Below are 27,176 nucleotides of genomic sequence, written 5' to 3'. Positions count from 1 at the left end.
TTTGACTGAAAATCCTGTGTGGCGTAGGGGGGTGAAAATCTTGTGGCGTAGGGGGACCGAGATTTCTTTTTACTTTAGCAAAGTTCACATCTTCAGCATTGCATATAAATATTGTTTTGGTTCAAAATTATACAGAAAAGTCTTAAATCATTTTGTTCAAAGACAGGCATTAAAGGGTACACAAGTGAAATTATCACGCGTGATTGACGGTTATCCATATGTTAAAGTTATTCATTTTTTGTAGAATAAAATGGATAGCAGTTTCATTGACCACATAGAAGAAGTGGATTCTCAATCAACCCAGCAAGTACATATATGTCATGTATGCGGGAAGCATTATTCGACAAAATCAAACCTTACACGTCACCTAGAGTCGCATGCGCATAAGGAAAGATAAATTGTTGAGTGGAAATTTGCGTTCCTCAACTAATGTCAGAAAAGAAATAAAAGCGTAGTTCAGGCCCAATGCTTCCAGTTTCTGGGCAACACTGTCTATGAGGTGGTGTAATTTTGAGCATCGTGGTACTCTTGAATTAGCTTTAAATGGAGAGCAGGATTTGGGATAAGGTAAAAAAAAATTCGTTGACGTTTCGGTGTTACATTTCCTAAGGGAGATTTTCGCTTAATAGTTAATGAAGAATTTTTCTGTCTTTTCGGAGTAACGTTTAGTGGTGTTTCTAAATTCCTCTTTTTTGCCAATATTATTCGTTTGGGTTTATTTAACCACAGATTGCTCTTTTTTCTGGTCATTTCACTATCTGAAATAATAAAGAATCCATGTCAGTTTCATTAAGGTATGAAACAATGTTTTAAGCATGTGGTGTCGTGGTAATATTTTTAGAGAATATTTTTTAATGAACATTTAATGATATAAAATGTCAAAGGCACTTCATTATAGGGTTACTGTACAAATACCGGATTAGCCTTAAACAAGTTTGAATTTGACATTTATATGTTCGCTGTGCTCAAGATGTGGATTTTGACAAGAAACTTTGCTAAAGTAAAAATAAATCTCGGTCCCCCTACGCCACAAGATTTTCACCCCCCTACGCCACACAGGATTTTCAGTCAAATACTCGGCATATCATGATTTTTTATCGGTTTCTTCAGAAGAATATTGAGTTACCATTCAAAGGGAATGTTTCTGGTTGAAAAAACGTGGACTTTATGCAGTAGGAATGAAGATTTCTCATTAAATACACCGAAAAATATACCCAGCGCCTACCTTACCTGTATATTGTCGAAGTGTTTGAGTATTTTGAAGGAGTTCTGGACTCCCCAATTCCTAGTGCTAGCTTGTCAATAACTATTGTCTTCCGTGCAATACTTTTGACTATCTAGATTTATTTCAATTAAACACAATAAGGCTTCGAATACTTACTGACCTACTTTCGTCGCTTCAAAATCACAACCCCGCGCTACACCGATCACGGTCCCCGCATGTGGCATTGTACACGGTGTATATATCTAATCTTCATAAGATTAAAAGATAATCAACGCATAAACGGACTCGCTCAGTGACCCCCGCCCTATATATATATATATATATATATATATATATATATATATATATATATATATATAAAGAGAGTTGATATCACACAGTCAAAATAATTAAATAAAAAGGCAGGAAAATATGCAGTTCCAAAATAGATTTTGGAACTGCATATTTTCATGCTTTTTTATATATATATATATATATATATATATATATATATATATATATATATCACTTTACAGGTACATATGATTGTATGCAAATTAGGGTACATGTATGAATGTGTGTAAATATTGTGTACATGTATGAATGTGTGTAAATATTGTGTAATACATATGTATATTCATGACCTTATAAGGAACTTTACATGCTGTTCAAATGTTATGGGGATTTAAATATTCATTAAATCATACTACTATGTGTCAGGACATAAACACCCGAAAATCACGTTTTAAAGCTATATTTAAACAACCCCAATAGAAAACTTAGTCGTTATTGTTCACTATATGAATCAGAGTGTTGGTTATTTTTGCCTCACGTACACTTCTACGTCAGACAGGTAACTCATCGATGGCCAATCTAAAAATAGATCAATCACATTAAAGGTAAAATACCATTCGTGAGTCTTTAGTATTTAGCTATAAACAGTAGTTGGACGAGCGAAATAGGAAGTGTCGCTGGTATTCTAGACATAACTAAGGATTGTAGACATGGAAAAGTCCAAGCCAGGTGCCACGGAGGACTTAGCTACCCTGGCCAACCTGGATGGCAAGGTGCTGCTGAATGAACTCAAAGTCCGATATATGGACAACAATATCTATGTGAGTAAACATTGCGCTTTGAACCGGTTCTAGCCATTCTCTCTGTATACGGTTTTAAAGATAAATAATGCTATCAGCAAAAAAATCTCATTTCATGCAGATATTGGTTATTTCTCAGCTGAATGGGTATATTTTTTATTTTGCAATCGTTCTACATTGATGTGAAATTTAAGAAGGGCGTGACATTACTTCGCGTGTCTCGGATTAAGTAGTTCTACAGCTCAATAACAAAACCTTTGTTGAAATAATGAATTACTGGGTAATGTTTTATAATCTGCCAGAACATCATAATGACGCTGTTCGTGTTCCTCAATTTACAACGCATCTTTGGACATATGTGTGCACATGCGCAGGCAGCAATTCAACTTTCGAAATCGGGTAGTCTATCTACATGTACCGTATATCACAAAAACAAAACAATAGGTATTGCTTTCATAATCGATCAGGACCTGACAAAACATTGTGGTCTATCCTGTTAATCAAATGTATGTTTATCTGAGTATGTCACCACATCTCTCCATCACTTCAAAAAATGGTACATGTAGCATTGGTGGCAACATGCACAGATCCGTTCCAAAACTCCATTAGTATAGAGGTGATTTCGATACTACGAGAAACATAGTCCTTTTCTCTTACTTTCCTCCAGGTGAACTTCCTGGTTTGCGGGATATATTCGGGACAATGATTATTACAGGTAGCATGTGTGATCCATTGCATAAAATCATATTTTTGTATGCACACTTTAAATCTTTAAGTAGATAGCGTCTTAAGCTTATAAAACCATCTACATGGGATGCCTGTTACACATATAGGTGGTGATTTGAAGACTTTAAATGGTACAAACCATTTGTAGAATGATTCTGAAAGGATTGTACCAGGAAGTGATATCTAGTCTTAATGTTAGCACAAATGAATCGTGTTTTTGTAAAGTAACAATTGTTAATATTGGCACTAGTTATCATTACAGAAAAAATTACCTGCACGTATGTACATCTGTACTGCAACCGAGCTAACGCTACTGTAACACGATATGCTTTCTATTCATATCAGTTGTTCAGTTTCATAAACATCTCTTGTGAAAACTTTCAAATGGAGAGAGAGAGAGAGAGAGAGAGAGAGAGAGAGAGAGAGAGAGAGAGAGAGAGAGACGGCTATTATATGTATTAAGTGATACGAATTCCATATTCACTTTACTAGAAATTACATACAGTGTATTACTTTATTTTGACTATTGCTGTAATTTTCACATTCTGATTACTTAATGTGATTTATCGTTTGTGAGAGAAGGACATAAAACAGATTACATGTTGGTTAAGATTTCTGGCACCTCGCATGTGGCTGGTGATATGCTGTTGTGATTAAATATTGCAGAATAGAGCGCTAATCAATAGCGATATACGTGTAGAATGGTGTACGGTACTCCTGTATTATTGTTGCATGAAAATTAATTTCTTTTACGTTCTTTTCTAGACGTATGTTGGAGATATTCTTGTTGCAATCAATCCATTTAGACCCCTCCACATCTATGGAGAACAAGTAAGTGGCAATCTAGTTTGTAAAGTAATAAGGATGAATAATTACATGATACAATTGAATAACCTTGTGTGAACCATGGCTTTGTGTGTTAACATCAATATGTTTAAATATTGTCCAGGAAACGCAGAAATATTTCATGGAAAAGAAAAGTGCGCACCCCCCTCACATATTTGCTATTGCTGACGCGACTTTCCAGTGTATGTTGGGTTACGGAGGACGAATTCCCCAAAACCAATGTGTGCTCATAAGGTAAAGAAATGTTTTCCGGAAAAGATGAATATCAATGATAAATATTAAGCCATGCATAGGTAATGTGTTGCACTCGAGATTTTCCTTGGATACCAGGAAAATGCATGTACACTTTCTGAACACCATGTACACTGTACTACCACTTCATGTAATTAGAAGTACATGTCTTAAACATTAGTTATTGCCCATTTGATGTTTCATATTCAGACACATGTTTTCGATTTATGACATCAGATCGCCAAGGTTACCTTTCATGAATTGCTAAAATATCTGACAAAATATAAAAGTGGATTGCAATATATACATGTATATGTACAAACCAGGAACTCGACATGTGATAAGGCCCACGTATATACAAAGTAATAATAGCAATGAGAAATGTTGTACTTAATCTTTTAAAAGGGTATATGATTATGATCTGTATATATTTTGAATGAAATAATTTAATTAAATAGTTGATTGCCACCTAGAGCAATACACGTTATTAATTCTGTGTGTCCGTAGGCTTATGATGTTTTCCCATTTTCGTCTTTTTTATTTGTTTATTTTAAACTATTAATCATATCTGTGTGTATTTTTAAAGTGTTTTCAAATTTTTGTTTAAGTATCTATATGTTTATGTTTGAAATGTTTTCATGTACTTTTTAACCAACCAGTGGGGAGAGTGGAGCTGGCAAAACCGAAAGTACCAAGCTAATAATCAAACAGCTGATAGAGCTGTGTCGCGGAAACACCCAGCTAGAGCAGCAGATTCTACAGGTCAATCCATTATTGGAGGCTTTTGGAAACGCTCGCACAGCCATGAACGATAACTCCAGCCGCTTTGGAAAATACATTCAACTCATATTCCGTGATGGCCATGGTATTCTCTCCGACTTGTAAAATTTATCAGACTTTTAATTCATAAAACACCACATTTGTACCACGAGCATACTTTTGAAAACAACTCTTGGCATGAAGTGGTATTTCCCGATGTCTATTTCTAACGATCTAATTTCCCCCTCTGGCTTTGATACGACTCTGTTCATTTAATAGTCTCCCTAGATCCGTCACTATCTGATTTAGTTTCTCTAGCTTTTTCGTCATTTTATCAATTTTACGATTGCCTTTGGCCACCATAACAATAACACCATCAATGCTCAAGGCTATAGTGCTGAGGTTGTGGTCCTCCTCCTATTCTGAGTTTGATCCCTATCTTGCGTGAAAGTTGACGCTGATGATATCAGTGTTTCATTGCTACAGAATTGTAGCTGTATGGGGAACATTGTGAATGTCCAATTTTCCCTAGAAAGCTACAGTTCTGCGTCTAAGTGTTTCATACAAAAAATTCTGTGTGCGGTATCTAAAATGATATTGAGAATGAAAGCATTATTCCTGACTGAACTCACATCACAAGCACTATTACCGGGACTAGGGCAATTAACAATAAGATCAGATTTCTGTTTTCAGATTTAGATGTAGTCATGAAATTAAAAACATAATCAAACGATTTTTAAAAAATAAATGGCAATGATTAGAACCCCCAAACCATCCTTTTCAGATGACGTAAAGGTTGGATAGGTTTTGAAATTTTGATGTTTTCACATACATGTAACTTATGTCAGCCTTTATTGCAAAGTTAAATAACTCATTTTGTTAATCAGGAGTAAGTGCTTGTGGGTATAACTGGTATCCAGTATGGTTTGCTTTGAGTTTTTTCTTAATTTGTTTTAATGGTATGTTAACAAAGAATATCATCTCAATGCGATGAATAAGATACAATCATTTTATTGATGAAATGAAAATGTTCCTTGATAGTAAATGGTGCCAAAATCTCAGAATACCTGTTGGAGAAATCTCGAGTTGTCCACCAGAACAAGGAGGAGGAAAACTTTCACATATTTTACTACATGTTTGGTGGATTATCTGCAGAGCAGAAGAAAGCATACAACTTACTACCACCTGATAAACAGAGGTGAAATGAACTTAAAATGCTATGTCATGGTATACCGCAACAATTGAATCAGTAGTGTTTAAAACAAACTAATTCGATTGCTACTTCTAGCATTTTTGTCTGATTGTCTTGCAAAAACGCCTTTTATAATCATTCTGCAAATATATCTGCGTCATAGCAGCTATTTTACCATTACTAAGTTTTGGTGTGTATTGATTTTTATCACGCATTTGTCTTCATCTTGACGTTTCCATTATTTTAGGTACTTAACAAATGGTGCTGATTGCTTGAAACGAGAACCCATGCACTACAGGAAGCAATATGATGAGCTAGTGAATGCTATGGATCTGGTGGGGTTTACAGATGAGGAGGAGGAAAATCTCTTCAGTATTATTGCAGGTGTCCTCCATCTGGGAAATGTGGTCTTTGACATGGATGATGATGATGCATCATATGTACAGGACAAAAATGGACCCATTAAAATGGCTGCTGTAAGATTTATGCATCTTACTATTTTTCTTGAAAACAATTATTGTCTTGTCAAAGTAGAATCAATAAAGAAAACCTTAACGAACTCGTATCGTAGAATTTTGATATATTCCGTTTTCGTAGTTACAGAAAAAAACACTTTTTGCTTTATACATGAAAGGTGAATATAACGAAGAGTGATCACTACATGTATCTCATTTCTGTGTTCATCCAAAATGAACCTCTTTCTGATGGATGAGTGTGTACATTGTCTAAAAGTGATGATTTTAAATGGATTCATTCCAGAACGTCCTTGGCATCGGTGGGGATGAATTGATAGGAACTCTGACAAATATGGTGACTTTCACCAGGGGCGAGCAGGTTAAGCGACACTACACAAAAACAATGGCCGAAGGTAAGATAAAGTACAGGGTTTGTCTCAAGTGAAAGGACAGAAATCCATCGTCTGGAGAAATTTTTGAGCACAAAATACAAACTGTCATTTGGAGTGCACTAAATGTTTGATGTCATCCATACTGTTTTTATAAAGATACTTATGTAAACAGATCTCAAAATATGGTTTTAGATGCAAGAGATGCCCTGAGCAAAGCCCTGTATGGAAGACTATTCGGGTGGATTGTTAACAAAATCAACCAACTTTTGGCCCCAAAGGAACATTCTAATGTTGAAGCAAGAGAAATTGGTTAGTAAAGGATACTGCATCGATTCTTCAATGGTAATATAGAATCAGAAAGTTTTAAGTACCGTCAGATATACAGGAATCAAGAAATCATTCCTTAAATTTTACAGGTATCCTAGATATATTTGGATTTGAACATTTTGAGAAGAACAGCTTTGAGCAAGCGTGTATAAACCTTGCTAACGAACAGCTGCAGTTCTTCTTTAATCAGGTACAGAGCAAATTTACTATCACATGATTACATACTGATGAAAATACATGCATAAAGATGTCATCGTATCTATAAATAGAAAGATTTAGAATGTGACATAAACAACACAGAAGCAATATAGATATATGAAAGTTTATTCTCAAAATTTTACATATTGCTTGTTTTTCGTAAAATATGTTAATTATTTATCTTTATCTTCCTGTATGTGTAGCATGTGTTTAAAATGGAGCAAGATGAATATGTTAAAGAAGGTATTGACTGGACAGAAATCAAATTTGTAGACAACCAACCGTTACTGGTAAGGAAAATAATGCGTAGAAACGCATTGTATATTGCTTAATGAATGGGGAAATTGGTATCTTACCAGACTAACAATATTTTCCAACAGTTTTATAATTCTGGTCGGTATTCAAAAATATTTTGTATATTTCAGGATCTATTTCTGATCAAGCCTATTGGAATTCTGTCTCTGTTGGATGAAGAAAGTCATTTTCCTAAGGTTAGAAAATTTTCAGGATTGTTGATAAATTGTGTAATAAAATATACTATTATAGTTTTATTCAGTTTTACATATTGAAAGAGTTCTGAGCATACATGTGTTTGTTGATTTAAACAGGAGTCTATGACAGTAATTTAAGATCTTGTTGATGTTTCATATTCTTTTGCAGGGTACAGACCAGTCTCTAGTGGAAAAATTGAACATCCACTTTGGTGGGAACAGTTATTATGGAAAATCACCTCATGGAAAATCTAGCAAATTCACCATTAGCCATTATGCTGGAAAGGTGCGTAAATGTTTGCTGCAAGATTAATACTAAAACACCATACATTTGTACTACACAAGAGCCAAGAGGTTGTCTAGTATGCAAGGTGAAGATAACGAACAGTGATCAATCTCATAACTCCTATAAGCAATACAAAATAGATAGTTGGGCAAATACGGACCCCTGGACACACCAGAGGTGGGGTCAGGTGCCTAGGAGGGGTAAGCATCCCCTGTTGACCGGTCACACCCGCCGTGAGCCCTATATCTTGATGTAGATTATCATTCATGTAAGTTTTTGAAAGAGGGCGGAGTTCACCATTAGAAAACAGTGATCAACCTCATAAATCCTATTATGATTGCAAAATTGAGAGTAGGGTAGACAGGAACCACTGGAAAGACCAAATGTAGGATCAAATGTCTAGGAGGGTGAGCATCCCCTCTTAACCGGTTATGCTCGCCTTGAGCCCTATATATTGATCATATAAACAGAGTAATTCGTATTCGAAAACAATATACAGTCTAACAATTGGTATGAAACACATCAAACAGAATTTGACCGAATGACAGGTTGTACATTATATCGACCATAGCATTTACAAAATGCTGACTTTAAACAACACGTTTGAAATTCCTGTAACGTCAATTTATTTGTCAGTAGCCTGTTTTGATTTAAAAATTGATCATATGCAGAACTGGCCTCCATGAATTGAATCTATTGAGAGACCTAAACACTATGAGGGGATAATGGAATATTGCTACATAAATATTGCGATGAAGAAACTCGTCATTCGTTTGCCATACAGTTGAGGTGTTACATGTAGTGTGCCGTTAGAGTCTACAGTCAATAAAATATCCAAAATATGAAGCAAGTGTGAACGACTGTGGTGTCTTTTATTTCGAGTTGACTGAGATAAATCGAATCGACATACATTTGTATGAATGAAAGTGAGTGTTGTTAACAGGTAAGACATCGTCAATGTGTCTGAATATCAAGTTGAATGCCACAGCAATGAATTATTTTCTTCTCATGAAGAAGCTTTTCAATAAATTCTGTTGGAAGACCTAGTCTACAAAGATATATTCATTGAGGAACTCCAGCGTCTCTTTAATATTAAATTCAGAATACTTTCGCGAAGAATTAAAGTGGTGTTTAACAAAATATTGTTTTGAATGACAGTTCATAGATATGAATATTTCCGTCGTGTTACATTTTTATTGAATAAATTCCTCATTATGATGTCAGAAAGCCTCGTCTGTAATTTCTCTTAAGGAAATGGCGTTGTTAAGTGTTGAAAAGTCGGACGTTTTAATGCTGATCATTTGGAAAAACATCTAAGTCTCTACAATGAGACCTTAACCCCCCCCCCCCCCACCCCTCCAAACAAAAAAAAACCGCCCCATTGTAGGATATGGCACGATAAAGAACCTAGTCGTATTGGACTGAATCCACAGTATAAGTACGAATTTGTGTAATGCATCTGAAGTCTGATTTTGTGGCAATACACATAAAGCTGTTAATATTTGGATATGAGTGCAATCTCTTGCTGGGACGTTAAAGAATAATAAATCGGCTAATCAGTAAAATCCTAAAACAGATCTGAATTTGTGATGTTTCATTAGAACTTGGTGATGTTTCCCTCCATATGGAGATTAAAAGTAACCTTTTGGATTAGTGCAATTTGTGCTCTACAGGTAACTTACGATGCTAACCGTTGGCTGGAGAAAAATCGAGATACACTTCCCCCAGGTGTAACAGAAATGTTGCAGAGCAGTTCTAATGATCTCGTCAAGTTGATATTTAGGGGTGAGTAGCTGGCCTGATATTCAATCTGGTTCCATACTACATGTAGTATACTAAATCAAGTGTTATCATGTGCTTAATCAAATGGCGTACACAAGAAAGGTTAAAGTATTCTAAAATTGTAGGACAAATCACAAGAACTGGTACCTTAGCCCTCCAGGCGAGGAAGTCGACGAGAACAACCAGGAGGAGCAAGGTCAGATGACATTTTGTACCCAGCGATGTAATCGGTGTCTGGTGTGTGTCTTCTGATTGCATTTCTCCTATCACTCTTGAGTTTTGTGTGATTGTGTTTGTATATACACGTTATATCTTGTAGAAGCCGCCTAAAACAGGTGGTCGTGATGGAAGACATAGGAAACTGACTGTTGGGGGTCAGTTTAAGGTAATTTAAACAAACCTTGTGACTTTGTCTCGTTATATAATAAATCAAATAAAATTGGTAGTACATAGCAATCAATGCATATTCATTTTGATGCATCATTAACATTAGACTTCCCTGAATATTTTGATGGAGAGAATGATGTCATCTTCCCCGGTATTTGTACGGTGTCTGAAACCCAACCACCTAAAAGTCCCAGGAAAATTTGATGAAACCTACATTCATGACCAAGTAAGAAATAAGTACACATAAACCACTAATTTGGATGAAGGCAAACGAATATCTGGTTGAATACAAATGCCTGACTTTCATTGTTCAAAGATGTGATTTAAAATCATTTTGATATTTGCTTGAAAATAATCACGTAGTGCATACTGGAACATAGGTAGGTTCGTCAAGATTTCACACAACCTATATCTATTTTTATCCATGTGGAAATCATTGGATAATTTGGAATATAAATAAGGAAAGTAAATTGCATGATAAGATCTTATTGCTATGATGGATGTCTATTTCAGTTGTTATACACTGGTATGTTGGAAACAATCAAAATCAGAAGAGAGGGGTTTGCTGTTAGGCCATCCTTTGCTGAGTTTGTAGAAAAGTAAGTGTATGGTATAGCTTTGTGAGGATATTCAGTATATGTAGTCTACGGTAGATAACGCGTCATATAAACGTTTGAGTGTAGTTTTAAGTCTAGCAGTTTAAGGTTGTGTTTACCATTACAGGTACAAAATCATAAAATGTGAAGCTGCTTTACCAGGAACAAAGGAAAATTGTGTTAAGATTCTAAAGGCAAGCAAAATAACTGGCTGGCAGATAGGGTAGGTTTTATAACAGCTACTACAATGTATCCCAATTTTATTTCTCAGCAAACTGACTTTTATAAATTGGATACTTGTTTCTCAATACAATTGTTTAATACGTTTATGTTTCTGAACAAATCGAATCTCTCATTGCAGCAAAACAAAGGTTTTCATGAAATATTATCATTTGGAACAATTATCTGATGTTTTAAAGAAAATGGGATTTTCTGCCATTAAAATACAAAAAGGTAAGACTTTATCTTGATGAAAACCTTATGAGGATAATATTAAAACGAAAAGTGAAGATAACGAACAGTGATAAGTCTCATGACTCCTATTCAGAATACAAAATTAAAAGTAGGGCAAACACGGACCCTTGGATATACCAGGGATAGGATCAGGTGTCTAGGAAGATCGCGCATCGCCTGTAGATCGGTCACACTCGCCATGACCCCTATATCTCGATTGGGTAAACTGAGTGATTTGTAGTCAAAATCAGTGTGTAAAGAACAACCCAAATTGGTATGAAACATATCAGACAGCATTTTACCAAAACACAGGTTGTGTTGGTAAATTAGATCGTTGCAACGACCATAGAATTTGCAAAATGGTGACTTTAAAACTTTAAACAAGACTCTTGGAACCCCTGTAACATCAACTTAATAGCCTGTCTCGATTTAAAAACTTACCATACACAAAACAAAACAATCCTTATGTATAGAATCGTATGAGAAACAAATACCATATGCAGGTGATTGTGGAATATTGCTACATAAATATGGGATATTGACGATGGAGAAGCTGAAGTCATCATGTTTGTCATAAGAGTTGAGTAGTTAGTTCACCGTTAACATCTATGTTCTATAAAATATATACGTATGAAGCAGATGTGGAGGACTCTGTGATGTCTTGTATCGAATTGACTGGGATATATCGAATTGACATATGAATGAAAATTAATATTGTTAATACAGTATAATTTGTCCAAACCGGCCTCTGAGTACTCCGGCGCTCTGTCAATTCCGGCCACAAAATATAGTCCCTAACATTTCTTTAACAATTCCTTTATTAATAATTCCCTGTACTCCGGATACTGCGTATTCTGTATATCGGCCGGCTTACACAGTCCCAACTGCTATCAATTAACTTTAATTATCCTGTGTAAACCGGGCCCTCGATGATACACCACCCTTATTGGTGCGGTCGATTGTATTTGGTGTACACAAGGTCCCAACTGCTCGTAATTAGCTCTAATTATCGCATTTAAACCAGCCACCCCACGATGACCAACCTGTCGGTATTCGGTCGATCACACACAGAGTACACAAAGGGTGTCTCAAGGGAAGCCACAGGTAAGTAAAAGAGTTCAACTGGTGATGAGTCGCGATCAGTTTAAAATAAAACCTGATTTTTAGGGGGTGCACTTTTCAATTATGACAGCACAACGCACGAGGTAATGGCGCCCTACCCCTAACGACAGAGACGAGAACTGACATTAGAAGACAAAGTTCAATTAATCGATGAATTCGATACATTCTTGGAATGAAACAAAATCGGCAACAATCCTGTTATGTTTTCCAAAAGCAGGGTTTCCCCTCGTGGACTTCTCGGAGCTCTCCGGCGAGTCAGACAGTGATGATATGCAGTTAGTTAGCACAACTTGCCATGTCCGGTCGATCACTCGACATTACATTAGTTTCCGTTTCACAAATTGAGACAGTTAAAAGCGATACATTTACAATGAAAGCTGGGAAAGACAAATTTTAAACGAACACAACACAAACTTGACGAACGTACATAATGTAGCACTTGATAACGGCGATGATGTAGACGAAATCGACAATTTACCAACAGAAAATTGCGCGAATAATTCCCAGATTTTAAACTGTTTAATAAAAATTGAAACTTTTTCAAATGAGCACGACAATAAAACATATTTTTACATTTTGAATTCTTTTGTGATATATTAAAACGTTAGCAATCATTACACACGTATGCATTGATAGTGAATACAAGAGAAGCAACTCTCATTCTTGTCAACATTCTGCACTCCGGACTCTGTGCAAACCGGCCAATTTCTTTGGATCCACATATAGCCGGTTTAGACAGATAATACTGTAGATACAGCATCGTTGATATATGTAAATGTCGAGTTTGAAGGCCACAGAAAGAGATATTTTTTCTCATGTACAAGATTTTGAATTCTGCCTCGTAAGAACATAAAAACAGGTCAACTAACAAAGGAGCACACTCCGTGCCCATAGGAATTCCAACAGACTGTTTGACGACCTGATGAATGAGGAACTCCAGCATTTTTTAATAAGCTTCAGAGTACTTGTGCATAGAATCAGAGAGGTGTTTAACAAAGTAATTCTTTGAATGACTGATCACAAGATATGAATATATACAACAGATTAAACCGATTTTCGTTGGGTTTTTTTTTTTGTTAGTGGCAAGAGGATTTCTCGGCCGCCAGGAGTACCGACGAAGACTGGTCCATGCCAGAAGTGAAGCGGAGAGGTTTAAACATCTGGCCGATGATATCTTTAATCTTAACATCCATCTTACTAACCAGCTGCAGATAGCCAAACAAAATGATATGAACATTCCATCCAGTAAGTGTGCGAGTAATAATTGTAATAATGCCCCCACCCCCGTCCCCTTTGTGACAAATCCGAAAGTCGTCGAAAATCATTGATAGCATTGATCATATCAGAAATTGTTTCTACTCATCGAGAAATCAATAACATTTTAAAAAAATTGTAATAATGGTTTTGCTTGATGAAATCATTAATGAATTACAATGTATTATCAGTATTATGATTACAGTACTTTACATCTTAAAATACCTTCTATTACTTGCCTAAGGGAACTTTATTAACTAAATTTGAGAAGGTTTGACAAGGAAATGCAATGGAATGACTGTCATTTTAGATTGATATATGAAGTCATGTTGTTTTACGGATATTGAATTAAAAATGTTATTAGAAAAAAATGAAGATAACGAACAGCGATGATGTATCGTTTTAAAGGTTTCTTTGGAGTTTCTGATGACGCAAACTCTCCCCCAGTACCTGATTTTACCGATGTCCAGTCGGTACAGATGAGCACCAAAAGCTATGAAACACCAACGCCGAAGAAGACCTTTCATGAAATGGGCACCCAGGTATAGATTTTGTTGGGTACGGTATATGTAACTTTATGTGTGGTTCATTTTCAGCAAACACATATTTTCAGGGAAGAGATATTTTATAGATAATCACAGAGAGGGTAGCGAGCTATAATGATACCACGTGTATAAGAGAAAATTAGTTTAAAATCCAAACTTTTGGCTACATTGTTTACCCTCATTTCTTTTGTTCGAGTCACTTGGCTTATGGAAGACAGTCGCCAATTGGGGCATGTAAGCTTTCCGTACACACAGATAACACTATGGAATTATACACTGTGCCTTCAAGCTTATACATACTGTGATGTTAAAACGCGACGTCGCCTTAACTTCCTATTTCCAGAATAAAAACATAAGCAATACAAAAACAAACGATGTATCAATATGTTTCATGATTAAAAAATAAATGAATATTGACTATATGTGTGGCAGATAATTCGGTACTTTTCTTTCAACCATGCATGAATATGCAAAGAATTTAAACATCCATGATCTTAATTTTAAAAATTCCATTCGGACATAGGTGGATTGTTTAATACCTCGTACGCTTTGTTGTTGATAACAACGAAAACCATATGACGTCAAAATGCACTGTTTTCATCAACTGCTTTATATTCCCTGCAATGACTAGGCGGATCAAATGTAAAAAGTTGTGTGGCAAGCTTTTGAGATGTTTTGACAATTGTTCGTACACGTCCGGATAATTTTGACATTTGCTGATTATACGTGCTTGTGCTGGCTGTGCTCGCCCCAACGGTAGCATCGTAAACATTATTAAGATATATGACATGCATGAGTGTGTTATACATTGAGACAAATTTCACTACTTGTGGCAACATTATTGGTATAAACACATAATGAATTCAGGTTCATAAGTAGTAAACGATTTTAACTTTTACCTGACATCCGATTCTCATTTTTGTTTAACTCTACAATCAAATCCTCTTTGTGATATCAGTTTTAAAAAGAACCATTAAGTACTGAAGTTTACAAACCTACTTCCTTGAATTTACGTTGCAACTGATAATTTGAATGCTTGAAGTAAGAACATTCGATAAAAAAGAATATTGTTTGACACATCTACAGGCAGAAGGAAGTTCATCCGATTCCGAGTATTCAGAAGATGAGTTCAAACCCGTGTCCTCCCACAATTTTGGTACTCCTGGGACTAAGCAGGCCACAGTGCGATGGTTTAAGGAGACCCAGACTCAACAGGTCTATGACCCTGTCAATGTTAGCGGGAATTTTATCGCGGAGTGGTTCCATGGTGTCATAAGTCGCAGGTACATCGAGTTCTACCTTAACTATGAAGCATAGTAACATAAGATATTTTTGGTTTCTTGTATAAATGCCAATGATTATATTTATAATTGATAAATGTGACTAAATGTTTTCATATAAAAAAGAAAGTGGCTGATGCTTCTATTTTTCATTGTTGTTGTACAGGAAGATAAACCACCAATAATCAAATTGTTTTCTTCTTTTGCAGAGAGTCAGAAACCCTGTTAAAAACAAAACCAAAAGGTTGCTATTTGATTAGAGTCAGTGAAAGTAGATTTGGTTACACACTGTCCTTCAGGTAAATCCACTCTTTAGTGAGCAAGTGAGTCCAATTGACTTACATATCTTCTATAATAACAAAGCTTACATTACACAAACATATGTAATGGTAGATTGTAAAACTTATACGGTACCAATTTTGATGCACCAGATGCGCATTTCGACAAATAATGTCTCTTCAGTGATGCTCAACCGAAATGTTTGAAATCCGAAATAACAATGAAGATTTAGAGTTATTATAGGGGAAAACAGTGTGCCAAAAAGTGGAGTCAACTTCGTCTAAGCATAAGAGTTATGCGTGAGGGAGATAATCCTTAATTTTGAAATGAATTTCTAAATTTTATAACAGCAATTAAATATACATCCGTATTTTCAAGCTAGTAACGAAGTACCTAACTACTGGGCTGTAGAGACCCTCGTATACTTTAAACGTTTAAAAATCAGCTAATGTTATTTTCAGAATTTTTATAATATTTTTGGTCTTTTATTTCTCAGTGGAGGAGATCGAACTCGGCATTACATGATAGACCAGCTTCCAAACAAGAAATACATCATTATTGGGGAACCGAAAGTTCACAGGACTCTCAAAGACATGGTGGAGTACCATAAAAGTGTAAGATATCAACTGGATTAACAACTCCCTCTCTACTTGATACAAATGTGGCTAAATTGCATCTATAGAGTGATATTTTGTATTTTTGTAGGTTAAGATATCCAACTGGAATGGGTTTCTTGCAGAACCGTGTGGGCAGGTAAATGTTCTACCCAAGTGTATGAACCTTGTGGAGTGGTTCATGTTTTAACTAAATGTATGAACTTTATAGACAGGTAAATGGTTTATCAAGTGTATAACCCATGAGAACAGGTACATGATTTATCAAGTGAACGAACCATTTGAACAATTACATGTTTTACCCAAGTGTATGCTCTTGTACTTTGTGTTGAAAATTATTAATTTATTGATATTATGGAATATTAAGTGCGTGTACTTAATATGTAATCGGGATTTTTAATATCAATATTTTGTTATTTTCATTGACGAAAATTAAACTTTTTATTTCTTTAATTCAGGAAGAGGGCATTTGTGATTACCAGGAATTGGTTGGAGACAATTTTTATTTCCAGCTGGAGCAAAAGAATCAGGTAAAATCTCAACTTGTTTGTGATCTTCTTTGCAACATACGCAAACTACAGATATCAGATAAAAGTAACGAAACAGTTAAACACATATTTCAAATATACCTTTTTATCTAAAATGATCTTTCATAATATTCATTGGAAACTATTTCTGATTCGATTCATGCAAGATCAAACAAATAAACTAATAGATTTCTGTTGTGTCTTAGTATATTTTATTGATAACTTCCTATACAAATATTTTACAAAATATGAACAGAACCTGATCAGCAAATATTGTTTTGTTTTTTTCTTATTTAAAAATATGATGAGAATCTAAAGACATTGCTAGCTACAATGCTAGACGTTTCATAAAATTGGGATCAAATTGGTCTGACATGAGAGTGAAAACAATGTTGATGAAAAAATAGAAATTTTAAATTGTCAATTCTCTATGTATTTGATCGAATTGTTTGTTATTCATTACAACTGACAATATCGATGAATCAAAACTATTCAAATTTCAATAATCAACTGTATAATCCACACTATTTACAGACAAAATCTAGTCAACAAATTCCAAGGAATCCACAAAGAGTAAGATTTTAAAGTCCTTGTTACAAGATGTGCATGTCTATGTTACATTCCGCATTTTTGTTTTGAGCCATTGGTATACCTTTATTTTAACTAAATATAGGATAATAACAATATTTATTAAGTGAAAGTAACAATGACTTACCTTGCTGCTAATTAACTGCCTGATTGAAGTGTTTCAATTGTTAAAATGATAATAATTATTCAAAGTCGTCACATGTTACACTATGTGTATGTTGTTTTAGCACCTGAACACCCATTGAGTGTGAGTTTTTACGTCAGTGTCGTATATGTATACCCAGATATATCCAAATGGCTTCGTAAAAATACTTTTCCCCCAAAGTTCTGTACAAGCCCTGTACCACTGTAAATTCTTTATATCACTAGACTATTTATTTCTGTGATACCTTGAGTATCTGCCCAAACAATAACTACAACGTTAAGAATAGTTTATTTTATCAATTAAAGTATCAAGGTATTTACTATAGTGAATGATGAAGGTGTGGCACACTGCAAATCTACATACGCTTTGTGGAATTATTAAATATATCCATTTTGGAACAGAAGATGGGAGTGGTATATACATACCAGAAATGTTGTCTTTGAAAAGCGATTTTAGAAATCTTAAAACATTTTGCAACGTTACGTTAGAAACTTTAAAGGAAGCAATTTTTCAGATACATGAATTTTATAAAATATGCTTTAATTGCTTGGTTCGTCATCACAGATGTGTCATTTCCTTCTTGGCATGTACTATCCTTATGCCCTCATTTGTTTTTCTATGTATCTTATATTTGGTTGCATTTATGACCACAGCTTTATGGTGTTTTTGAATGTATTGTGGGTATACACGGAAAACGTGAATACAAACTGATGATCTAAATGTATATTTTGGAAACAATATTTTCTTTTATTAGGGGTGATTCGATATTTTTTTATATATATATTTCTGTTTTTTCAGTAAAAACTTTTGTTTTGAACCAAACGTTTCGAAGTGTTTAACATTGTTTTTCGTAAATAAAAAATCAGATGAAATTTCATTATGTGTGATCAACTCCCAAGTATTTCATTCCAAAATGGTTATCTTTGAAAATCGTCGCAAAGTGTGTTGGGGTATACGTTGTACCCGTCACATAATTCTTTGAATCGGCGCATCGTGGATTTTACAATCGGACATCAAAAGTATTAATGTTTCATTTCGTTAAAGTTTTACCTAAAGTTATTCAAAATATTAAAAATTTAAATATATATTCCAATATATTGGTGCTACGTAAAAAGATAACCATGGTAAAGTATGTATCGTTCGTCGCAGTATTTTTATTTGGGGTGTGTCGAGTTAATGACCAACTTGAAATGAAGACTTATTTAAAGTAAACAAAAAAAAAAATCCGGTGATTAATGAATTGACAATTAATGAATCCACTTCGCTGGGATCTTAACATTGAGCTAGTGATTCTGAAAAGTAATTGACGGTGTCCAATTATAGTGTATATATTAATAAATTCTAGCTACTTTGAACAATGAAAAAATATCTTAATCTAAAATCATACACATCTACCAAGTAAAGTTTTAATTATACTAAGTATAAACTGAAAGATCAAGTGGACATTTCTGATCACCATTTGTCCGTTGTCTGTCTCTGCGTCCTTCCTTCAGTCAGTCTGTCCGTACATTTGTCCGTTGTCTGTCTCTGCGTCCTTCCTTCAGTCTGTCTGTCCGTTCAATCAAAGTTGGTACATGTCATCATTGGATGAAGGAGATTCAAAGAACCAGAGCCACACAGTACTAAAATTGACCCTTTCGCCAAAATAAATGAGACTTTCACAGTTGATGTTCTAGGATTTATAGGTTATAGAACAATTTATTTTACAAATTTGTTCAAATGAGGGACATGTAGAAACTGTGCTCTGTTTTGTCACATGTTTGTAGTATTTATGAATCGGAAGTGTGGGGTTTTTACAGATGTGTCGAAGTAGAAAAAGTACATTTCAATTTTTGTAAATATATCCTTGGTGTCGGCAAGAAGACCTCTAACAACATGGGTTATTTTGAACTTGGGCATTTGCCATTGGTTACTACAATGAAACTTAAAATTTTCAAATATTGGTTCAAATTAAGAACAACAGAAAATTGTAATCTCAAATCTTGTTACGAAAATTTAGTGGTACGAAATGACAAATGGATTTTACATATTAAAAATTAATTGTCATTACTTGGTTTAAACTATATATGGTCAGAAAACCACGTAGACTTTAAATATCTTTCTGTTATAAAGCAAATACTTCTAAATGTATATGAACAAAATATGTTTGAAAATATTGTTGGATCTTCAAAAGGCTGCTTATATCAACACATAATCGATAATTTCTGTTTGCAAACATATTTAAAACACATAGATAACAAATACAGAAGGGTGTTAAGTAAATTTAGGTTGTCTAACCGTATTTTGAATATTGAATTAGATAGACACTGCAACGGAATCAATCTAATAGATTGTGTACATGTTGTGATCTTTATGATATTAATGAAGAATTTCATTTCATATTGAAATATCCACTGTATAACGATTTGAGGGGGGGGGGGGGGGTTGAAAAAGTATTCTAGACCAATATACTATTAAGAAAATGTCACATTGATGTTTAATTTTTTACCTGTTTACTTTGTACGTTCACTCTCTTTCTCTCTCTGCATTACCTTCAATTATCATTGTGTTCAATTGTTAATCTTATGAATCAGTGGGCTCAAAGAAATAAAGATTAAAAAATTGAATTGACATGTCCCCTTCAAAAGGGAGGGCAAAAGTAGGGTGGGGTCATTTGAAAATCTTCTGAATAACCACTAGGTCAGGAAGTTAGAATTTACAGGAAAGCTGCCTGACATTGTGCAATTCATATTTGTTCAAATTATAGCCCCCATAGGTAGGGTGAGGCAACTATAGGGATCAACGTTTTACATGAACATGCATAAGAAAAATGTTTGTAAAATCTTTTTCTCAAGAATAATCACTGGGTCAGTAAATTTTGAAAGCTTATTGATATAGAGTATATTAAAGTTTTTCAAACCATGACCCCCGTGGGTAGGATAGGGCCACAAAAGGGAATTAATTATTTAGATATATATTTATATATAATCTCTAAAAAAAAAAATCTTCTTCCCAAGAACTACTTGGAGAGTTGAAATTTACATGAAATTTGCTGACAGAATAATAGATTCAAGTTTTTTTCAAATCATGGTCCCCAAGGTAGAGTGGAACCACAATATGGGATTTTTAAAAATACATTCAGATATATAGAAGAAATAGTTTAGAATTTTCTTCTCAAGAACAGGACCATGAGTAGTCAGGTTAATATGCAATCATACCTAGGTAGTGCAGATTCAAGTTTGCTCAAACCGTGGCCTCCTAAAGCAGGGTGAGGTCACAATAGGGTAACAACGTTTTACAGGGGAATACACAAGGAACGTCTTTAAAAATCTGTATCTTAACAACAGCCATGATTAGTGATATTGATATGCAAGTATCTTCAAGTAGTTCAGATTCAAGTTTGTTCAATTCAGGGGCCCCGAAGGTAGTGTTTACAATACGAGATCAAAGTTTTATATAGCAGTGTACAGGGAATTAATTTAACCAAATTTCTTTCACCCTAAATCATATCCAAGTACTAATGTTCCCAAATTGTGTACATTCAAGTATTTTGTCTTTTATTCCCCTCGCGAAAATATTCTAAAGCAATCAATTTGTGGCCTTATTTGTTCGCCATCTTTTTGCTCTGGGTTTGTTTTGATGAATTTTTATTTGTCATCTTATAGCGTAGCATTATTTAAGTTATTTTGTCTTCTTTGGGGGAAATCAGACTTTGAGTAATTTAGCTTTGCAGGTACTTTCATGTAGAATGTATTATCTGATTTCCCCCAAAATCTTATGTTGAAGATTTCTTTCGTCATTTGGTATTGTAATAAATGACAAATTTTCAATCTCAATCATTCTTTGTTCAGATTTTTTATGACAGCAAAAACGAGCTACGGTGAGCAGAGTTTGGGTAATAGAAGCTGATAAACATAAATATTATTTTGTCCGATCTTTCTGTCCGAAACTTAAACATTGCTCATAACTTTTGAATGGTTAGTGATAATGTTCTCATATTTCATATGCACATTCCTTGTGACAAGACCCTTTTATTACCCTTGTAACCTTGACTTTATAGTTTGACCTACTTTATTTAATATCTCCTGAACTTGACTTGTACGGCTTTCATGATTTGTATATAGATTCCATATGGTAAAGCCCTACCTTTCATACATGATCTTAGAGTTTAACTTTTATATAGTAAGTGGTAGAGTCTTCGTATCTTATATATGCTCACTATGATTGAACAATTCTCGACGAGACGTAAAACAAACAAATTCATATATGCATTCCTTGTGACAAACTTATTTGGTACTAAAGTTTCTAATCTTGTGACCTTCACCTTGGAGTTTAACCTGCTTGTTAAAAAAAACTAACCTATCAAATATCCCCTGAACTAAGTAAGGAAGGGCTTTCATATTTTGTATATAGATTTTTATGGCAAGACCTTTCATGTGATATCCTGGTGTCGGACTTGTGACCTTGTTTTTGACCCACTTTTAAGAAAACCTAAGCTATTCAATATCTCTTGAACTACATGTATTTAAGATAAAGCTTTCATATTTCGTATACAGATTTCTTATGACAAGACCACGATCATTTCGTGATCTACAACCTTGAAAAAATATTTTTAAAATCGCAACAGCTGGGTCAAGGTGATTCAGATGAGCGATGTGGCCCATGGGCTTCTTGTTTCCATTGTTCATGCATGGATTTTGTTTGGTATGCTGAGTTTTGTACTTAATACCTTGTAATGATAATGTTATATGCATGTTAACTAGGCTAGGATTTTATTTAAAATAGTATTTAAGATTGTATTAGTCTGTATAATGATTTATCCGTTTACTAGTTTGTGGAAGGTTTCAACCGTATTTAGCTATTTTGTGGGTTATACGCAAACTTAACTGCATTCATATCAATTCACGCTTTTTGTTTTTCCGTACGCCATTGTGTTGTGTGTTGAAAGTTCTAAATAACATCCATCGTTATTGATATGGTAAATTGCAAATGCTTGATATTTACATGTATAGAAGCACACTGGAATTGTACATAGTCAGACGAGTAATTTTGTCTTTTATAAGTTATTAAAGCGATTACTTATTGATATACTAAAATAATTCAAATTAAGTCGTAACATTTTAGTATTATCAATAGTATCAATGTTTCTGCGGGCTACATTGAATGACATATCGTTTCTTTGTGTGGATAGAGTAGCTCTGTCCAGAACTTATTCGTAGTAACTTTGTCCGGCGTCAGTATTTCAGATCCGGGTTAATTGACTGTATCCAGCGTCTCTGTCTGTGGTTGGGGTAACCTTTTCCTGATTATTTGTTGCGGTTGAGTCGCACTGCCCAGTAATGCTTGACAAGACCTTGCCTACGTCACTTTTTGCCTGAAAGTAACTGCGTTATGGAAATTCGTGTTAGAAGTTGAATATCAATCTGGAGTTAAGGTCACATCCAAGGTCACTGCATGTGAAATTTAGTTAATGAATATTCATGTCGAGACAGTGAACGTAGAATAATATCTTTAAAGGTACAAAGATAAATGGTGTAAGATTTTAATAACGATATCAATACTACGGAATTCTATTAATAGAATAAAACAAAAATTCAATCAAATATGCATACACAAAACTACGGTTGTAGAGATATAAATGAAAAGAGGTTCAAAATACATCTTGTCTTTTTAGATACTTCCTTTCCATCGACCTAACTGCTGACCATGTGACCGTTTTATTAGCACACCACATGCCATTTTCCCCAACAATTTTAGGATCTGGGCATATCTAACTACGCTTTATTGTTTTACAAACGGCGTACATGTAACATAATGAATTTAATGTGATACTTCCTCACTCCTTTATCTACAGTCGATGTAAAAACTTACCGACGTCATTGTTTTCTTTCCAACCACATCTGAAGGAGGCGCGCGCATTGCATATATTTATAAATAAGACTAACTGAAAATGTCAGAGAATTTAATTAATCAAAGATGAGCTATAACGTTCTACCTATTCCTTTAATCTAGGATGAAATCGAGTAATTTACGTGTAACAAGTTATTATATATCACCATTACAGATACATTAATCATGTAAGTTTGAAAACAAGAAAAAAAAACCAATAATTATTAGAAGGTATGTAAACTCAATGTTGAAACGTTTGCTACAGTAGTTCAGATCGATACATTATTCGATGTATCTTATAAATAATATTATTGTATAATAATTACAGAGAATTCCAACACGCCTGAGCCGAGTGCCAGAGAATCAAACCAGGGACGGTCTCTTGTCTACTGATACAGCTCCTCCAATTCCGGAACGCAGTTACTCAGTGGCGAAGTCTGTTCAACCACAGGCTTCCGTTATGAGCAACCGGCCACTTCCCAAGAGGCCTGATGAAGTATATCAAAGGCTGTTGGCCAACCAGGTACGATCATTGTGGTAATACGTAATTTAGAACCATTACTATACTCTAAGTTATAACAAATTTTAATTCCCTCCTCTGTGCTCGATACGATATACAAAATATTGACTAAAATAACACCTATCAATTATATCCAACTCGGTGTGTAGATATGACTTGTATCTTAACTGTCCTCAGCATTGAATGTCTATGTGTAAAATATACCGTATTCGAAACGTCCTCATTTATTATCATCATTATTTGCTTTTAGATACAAAATTGTAACTAATTCTCCTCTCCCATGACGAGGCTTGTTTATTGTCATAATTAATCTGTCCGCTATTTCCTTTGACCTCACATTTCTGTTGATATTAAAATATTTAATTATCTTAGACCATGATCAGAAGTAATGTTTCCCCAGAATAAACTTATTCATTGACACGGTAGTACATGTAGTTACTTCAACCCAAATATAAGCTTTGCCTGATGGAAATGAGAGCTAAATCTTTATTTTTCATATCTATAATGATTTAGTTTCCCAATACAACCTATTGTTGGGTCAAATGCTATGTGACGTGTTTTATGCCGATTGTTAGGCCGTTCTTGGCATACTGACTTTGCTTACGGATAACGTTTACCTGATCAAGATTATACCGGTCGACAGGGGATGCTTACTCCGCATAGGCACCTGATCCCACCTCTGGTGTGTCCAGGGGTCCGTGTTCGCCAACCCTCTACTTTGGATTGCTTATAGGAGTTATGAGATTGATCACTGTTCGTTATCTTCGCCTTTCATTAGATGTGCATGCGATTTTGGAGAAATCGAAATTCCTAGAACTATCCGTGCTTGTCGGTCATTACGTTGTAATGATCTTGGAATATATAATCGAGACTACTTTCTTCAACGTATTTAGTCGGATTGGTAATCTTGTATCAATCACATTGTTTAGTGTGGCATTGCGATTTCCATAGGACTGTTATTTCAGCTTTGTACAGCTCTTTGAACTCGGAATATAGCTTGATTTGTTCTGGTTTAAAGGCGAAGTTATTAAGTTTTGTTAGAATGAGCTTCTTTGGTATTGAATTAGCATTAGTTACTGTAAATTACTCAATATTCCCTAAAGCTTTGTTTTTCGCTTGACCTCGCGATGCTCCCCTGATGCAAAAGGCAAGATTCATGTTAATACTAGTAATTTTGCAAAATTACGTATTGATGAACGAAATTGAACCGTTTGCGAAAATGTTGTCTTCTTGAAAAATCCAACAATATCGCGGTAATAAAGTATTAAGAATTATAATGTACTTACAGCATAAGGACTCGTATTTCATGATTTGAATGATGACGTAAAGTAAGAAAATTAGGAAAGGAGTAAAGAATAATCTAATCAATTATATGTCGAATTATTCATCATTTTCTTGTCGGTATATATTAATTGGCACTCATCGCTTGTCATTCACAGACGAAACAGCATGACTACCACTGAAGAGGCAGCAGGGAAACGCAACCATGATCAATATTTCATCCCTTGTAAAGAACCCTGTGAGATTTCTGATGTCATATTTCTGACATCTTTTTCTGTCATATCACAGCTCCCGATTTTATCCTTTTTAAAAGAAAAGGGATATTAATTTTGTGTATCAGTCGAATGTAAAACTGGTTCTGCTGAGAAGAGGTTTTTTTTTTTTTTTTTTTGCTATGGGAAATGAATGATTTTATGATACAAACGTTTTGTTACAAAAGATAGATTTGTGAATATGTCACGGCCCTTTTGTCTTTGTTCGCATATTTCTTTGTTCCTGTCTATCAAGAGTTATCATCGCAATATTTCAAGTAATGCAAAGCCCTTATCATTTGTGTTTATTCGTTTATATTATGTATCAAAGTATTTATAGTTAGCTATAAGTTACATGTTGACTTAATTTGGGTTGTTTTCTTCCTCTTAATTCAAGTTTGAAATATCGAACTGAATCGTATAAATCTTTTACCGACATTAATGTACTTGGATGTGAAACCAAATTTGTTTTCTGTACAAGGAAGGAGTCTTTTCTGTCTCGAAGAACATTTGGTATCATTGCTATTTTCTTGTGCGTGGAAGTTACAGGCATGTCTTAGGTAATTGGTTCATCATTCGTAATGACAATTTTCTTTACGATGAACTAATTAGAGATACGATGTATTTGTTTATATATGTTTTAACACAACAGTGTACAGGGGAGTTGACAAATGATCAACACAGTGTTTTCATATTGTTAGCATAATATACATTGGGGTAATATTTTTATTTACATTAAATTTACACGTGGTGTTTGTTTTTTTTTTAATAGCATTGTAATATCCCACTCCCACTCTCCGTGTTTGTCAGCCAACGAGTTGTAACAAATATAGAATCGCTGTGGTTTCTTTCTGTAATATGTCAAATAGGCATTGTGATGTCTATGTTCTCCTGTAGTGTGGTTTTGGGATGCTTAGAGGCTGGAAATGCACACAGTTTTGAAGTCTGTCATACCACAATCATGGTGGAATGTAAATATTGTCTTCAGTTGCATAATACATTACAAATTCAGATTATAAAATATTTTTTAACTAGATAGAAGTTTGCACATGTGTACACGTACGCGTATTGGCTGTAATGGTGACAGGTTGTATATTTACAATGTTGATATAAGAATTGATGTTTTATATATTTTCACACGAAACAGTATAACAAGCTTTTTATGTTTTAAAATGCTGATTGTTTTTGCTATGTTTAAACAAGAGCCTATCTACTAACATAGAAGATTTGTTAAACACTGAAAATTTAAGCCTTTGTAAAATGTTCAGTCTTTTTTTTCAGATAAACAAGTATATCTCTTTTTTCTGATTTTAGAATTAAGAATTTTTATGATGATACAGTAAGCAAGGTTCTCTTCTAATTTATCAGAGATTTAACGTTACAAGATGTATATGCCGGTCATTGAGATGGGTGATCTCTAAACATCTTTGGAACCCTTTGTTGTTAAGTGTCCTCCTGCACATAATAAAACTTCTATAAGTTA

At 34.5% G+C, this 27,176-nt stretch overlaps 1 protein-coding gene across 3 annotated transcripts; it reads left to right on the top strand.

Moving 5' to 3' along the window:
- The first annotated feature begins 2,074 nt into the window (after window positions 1-2,074).
- On the top strand, window positions 2,075-27,176 carry LOC125650400 (myosin-IIIb-like). Of its 3 annotated transcripts, XM_048878671.2 has the most exons (29): window positions 2,075-2,319; window positions 3,790-3,855; window positions 3,974-4,104; window positions 4,761-4,966; window positions 5,902-6,058; window positions 6,300-6,528; window positions 6,812-6,920; window positions 7,092-7,208; window positions 7,316-7,416; window positions 7,628-7,714; window positions 7,850-7,915; window positions 8,085-8,201; window positions 9,875-9,986; window positions 10,109-10,179; window positions 10,303-10,368; window positions 10,477-10,596; window positions 10,884-10,969; window positions 11,094-11,189; window positions 11,328-11,419; window positions 13,622-13,786; window positions 14,204-14,337; window positions 15,427-15,623; window positions 15,830-15,919; window positions 16,396-16,513; window positions 16,605-16,652; window positions 16,972-17,043; window positions 17,575-17,613; window positions 23,970-24,164; window positions 25,601-27,176. In XM_048878671.2, exons 1-29 carry the CDS (start codon window positions 2,209-2,211, stop codon window positions 25,622-25,624), a joined length of 3,222 nt encoding a protein of 1,073 aa, XP_048734628.2. In that variant the 5' UTR covers window positions 2,075-2,208; the 3' UTR covers window positions 25,625-27,176. The 3 variants fall into 3 exon arrangements, with proteins under 3 accessions (XP_048734628.2, XP_048734629.2, XP_048734630.2); XM_048878672.2 differs by lacking the exon at window positions 17,575-17,613; XM_048878673.2 differs by lacking the exons at window positions 23,970-24,164; window positions 25,601-27,176 and adding an exon at window positions 17,856-21,586.

Source organism: Ostrea edulis, chromosome 5, assembly GCF_947568905.1.
Source record: "Ostrea edulis chromosome 5, xbOstEdul1.1, whole genome shotgun sequence".
Classification (NCBI taxonomy): domain Eukaryota; kingdom Metazoa; phylum Mollusca; class Bivalvia; order Ostreida; family Ostreidae; genus Ostrea; species Ostrea edulis.
The sequence above is the reverse complement of the archived record's forward strand: the minus strand, read 5'-3'. Positions and strand labels throughout refer to the sequence as shown.

Coding starts and splice junctions, on each gene's coding strand:
- LOC125650400 (XM_048878671.2), top strand. CDS start 2,209: ATGGAAAAGTCCAAGCCAGGTGCCACGGAGGACTTAGCTACCCTGGCC. Junction 10,369..10,476: donor CTGTTGGGGGTCAGTTTAAG/GTAATTTAAACA, acceptor CATTAACATTAG/ACTTCCCTGAATATTTTGAT. Junction 24,165..25,600: donor AAAGGCTGTTGGCCAACCAG/GTACGATCATTG, acceptor TGTCATTCACAG/ACGAAACAGCATGACTACCA.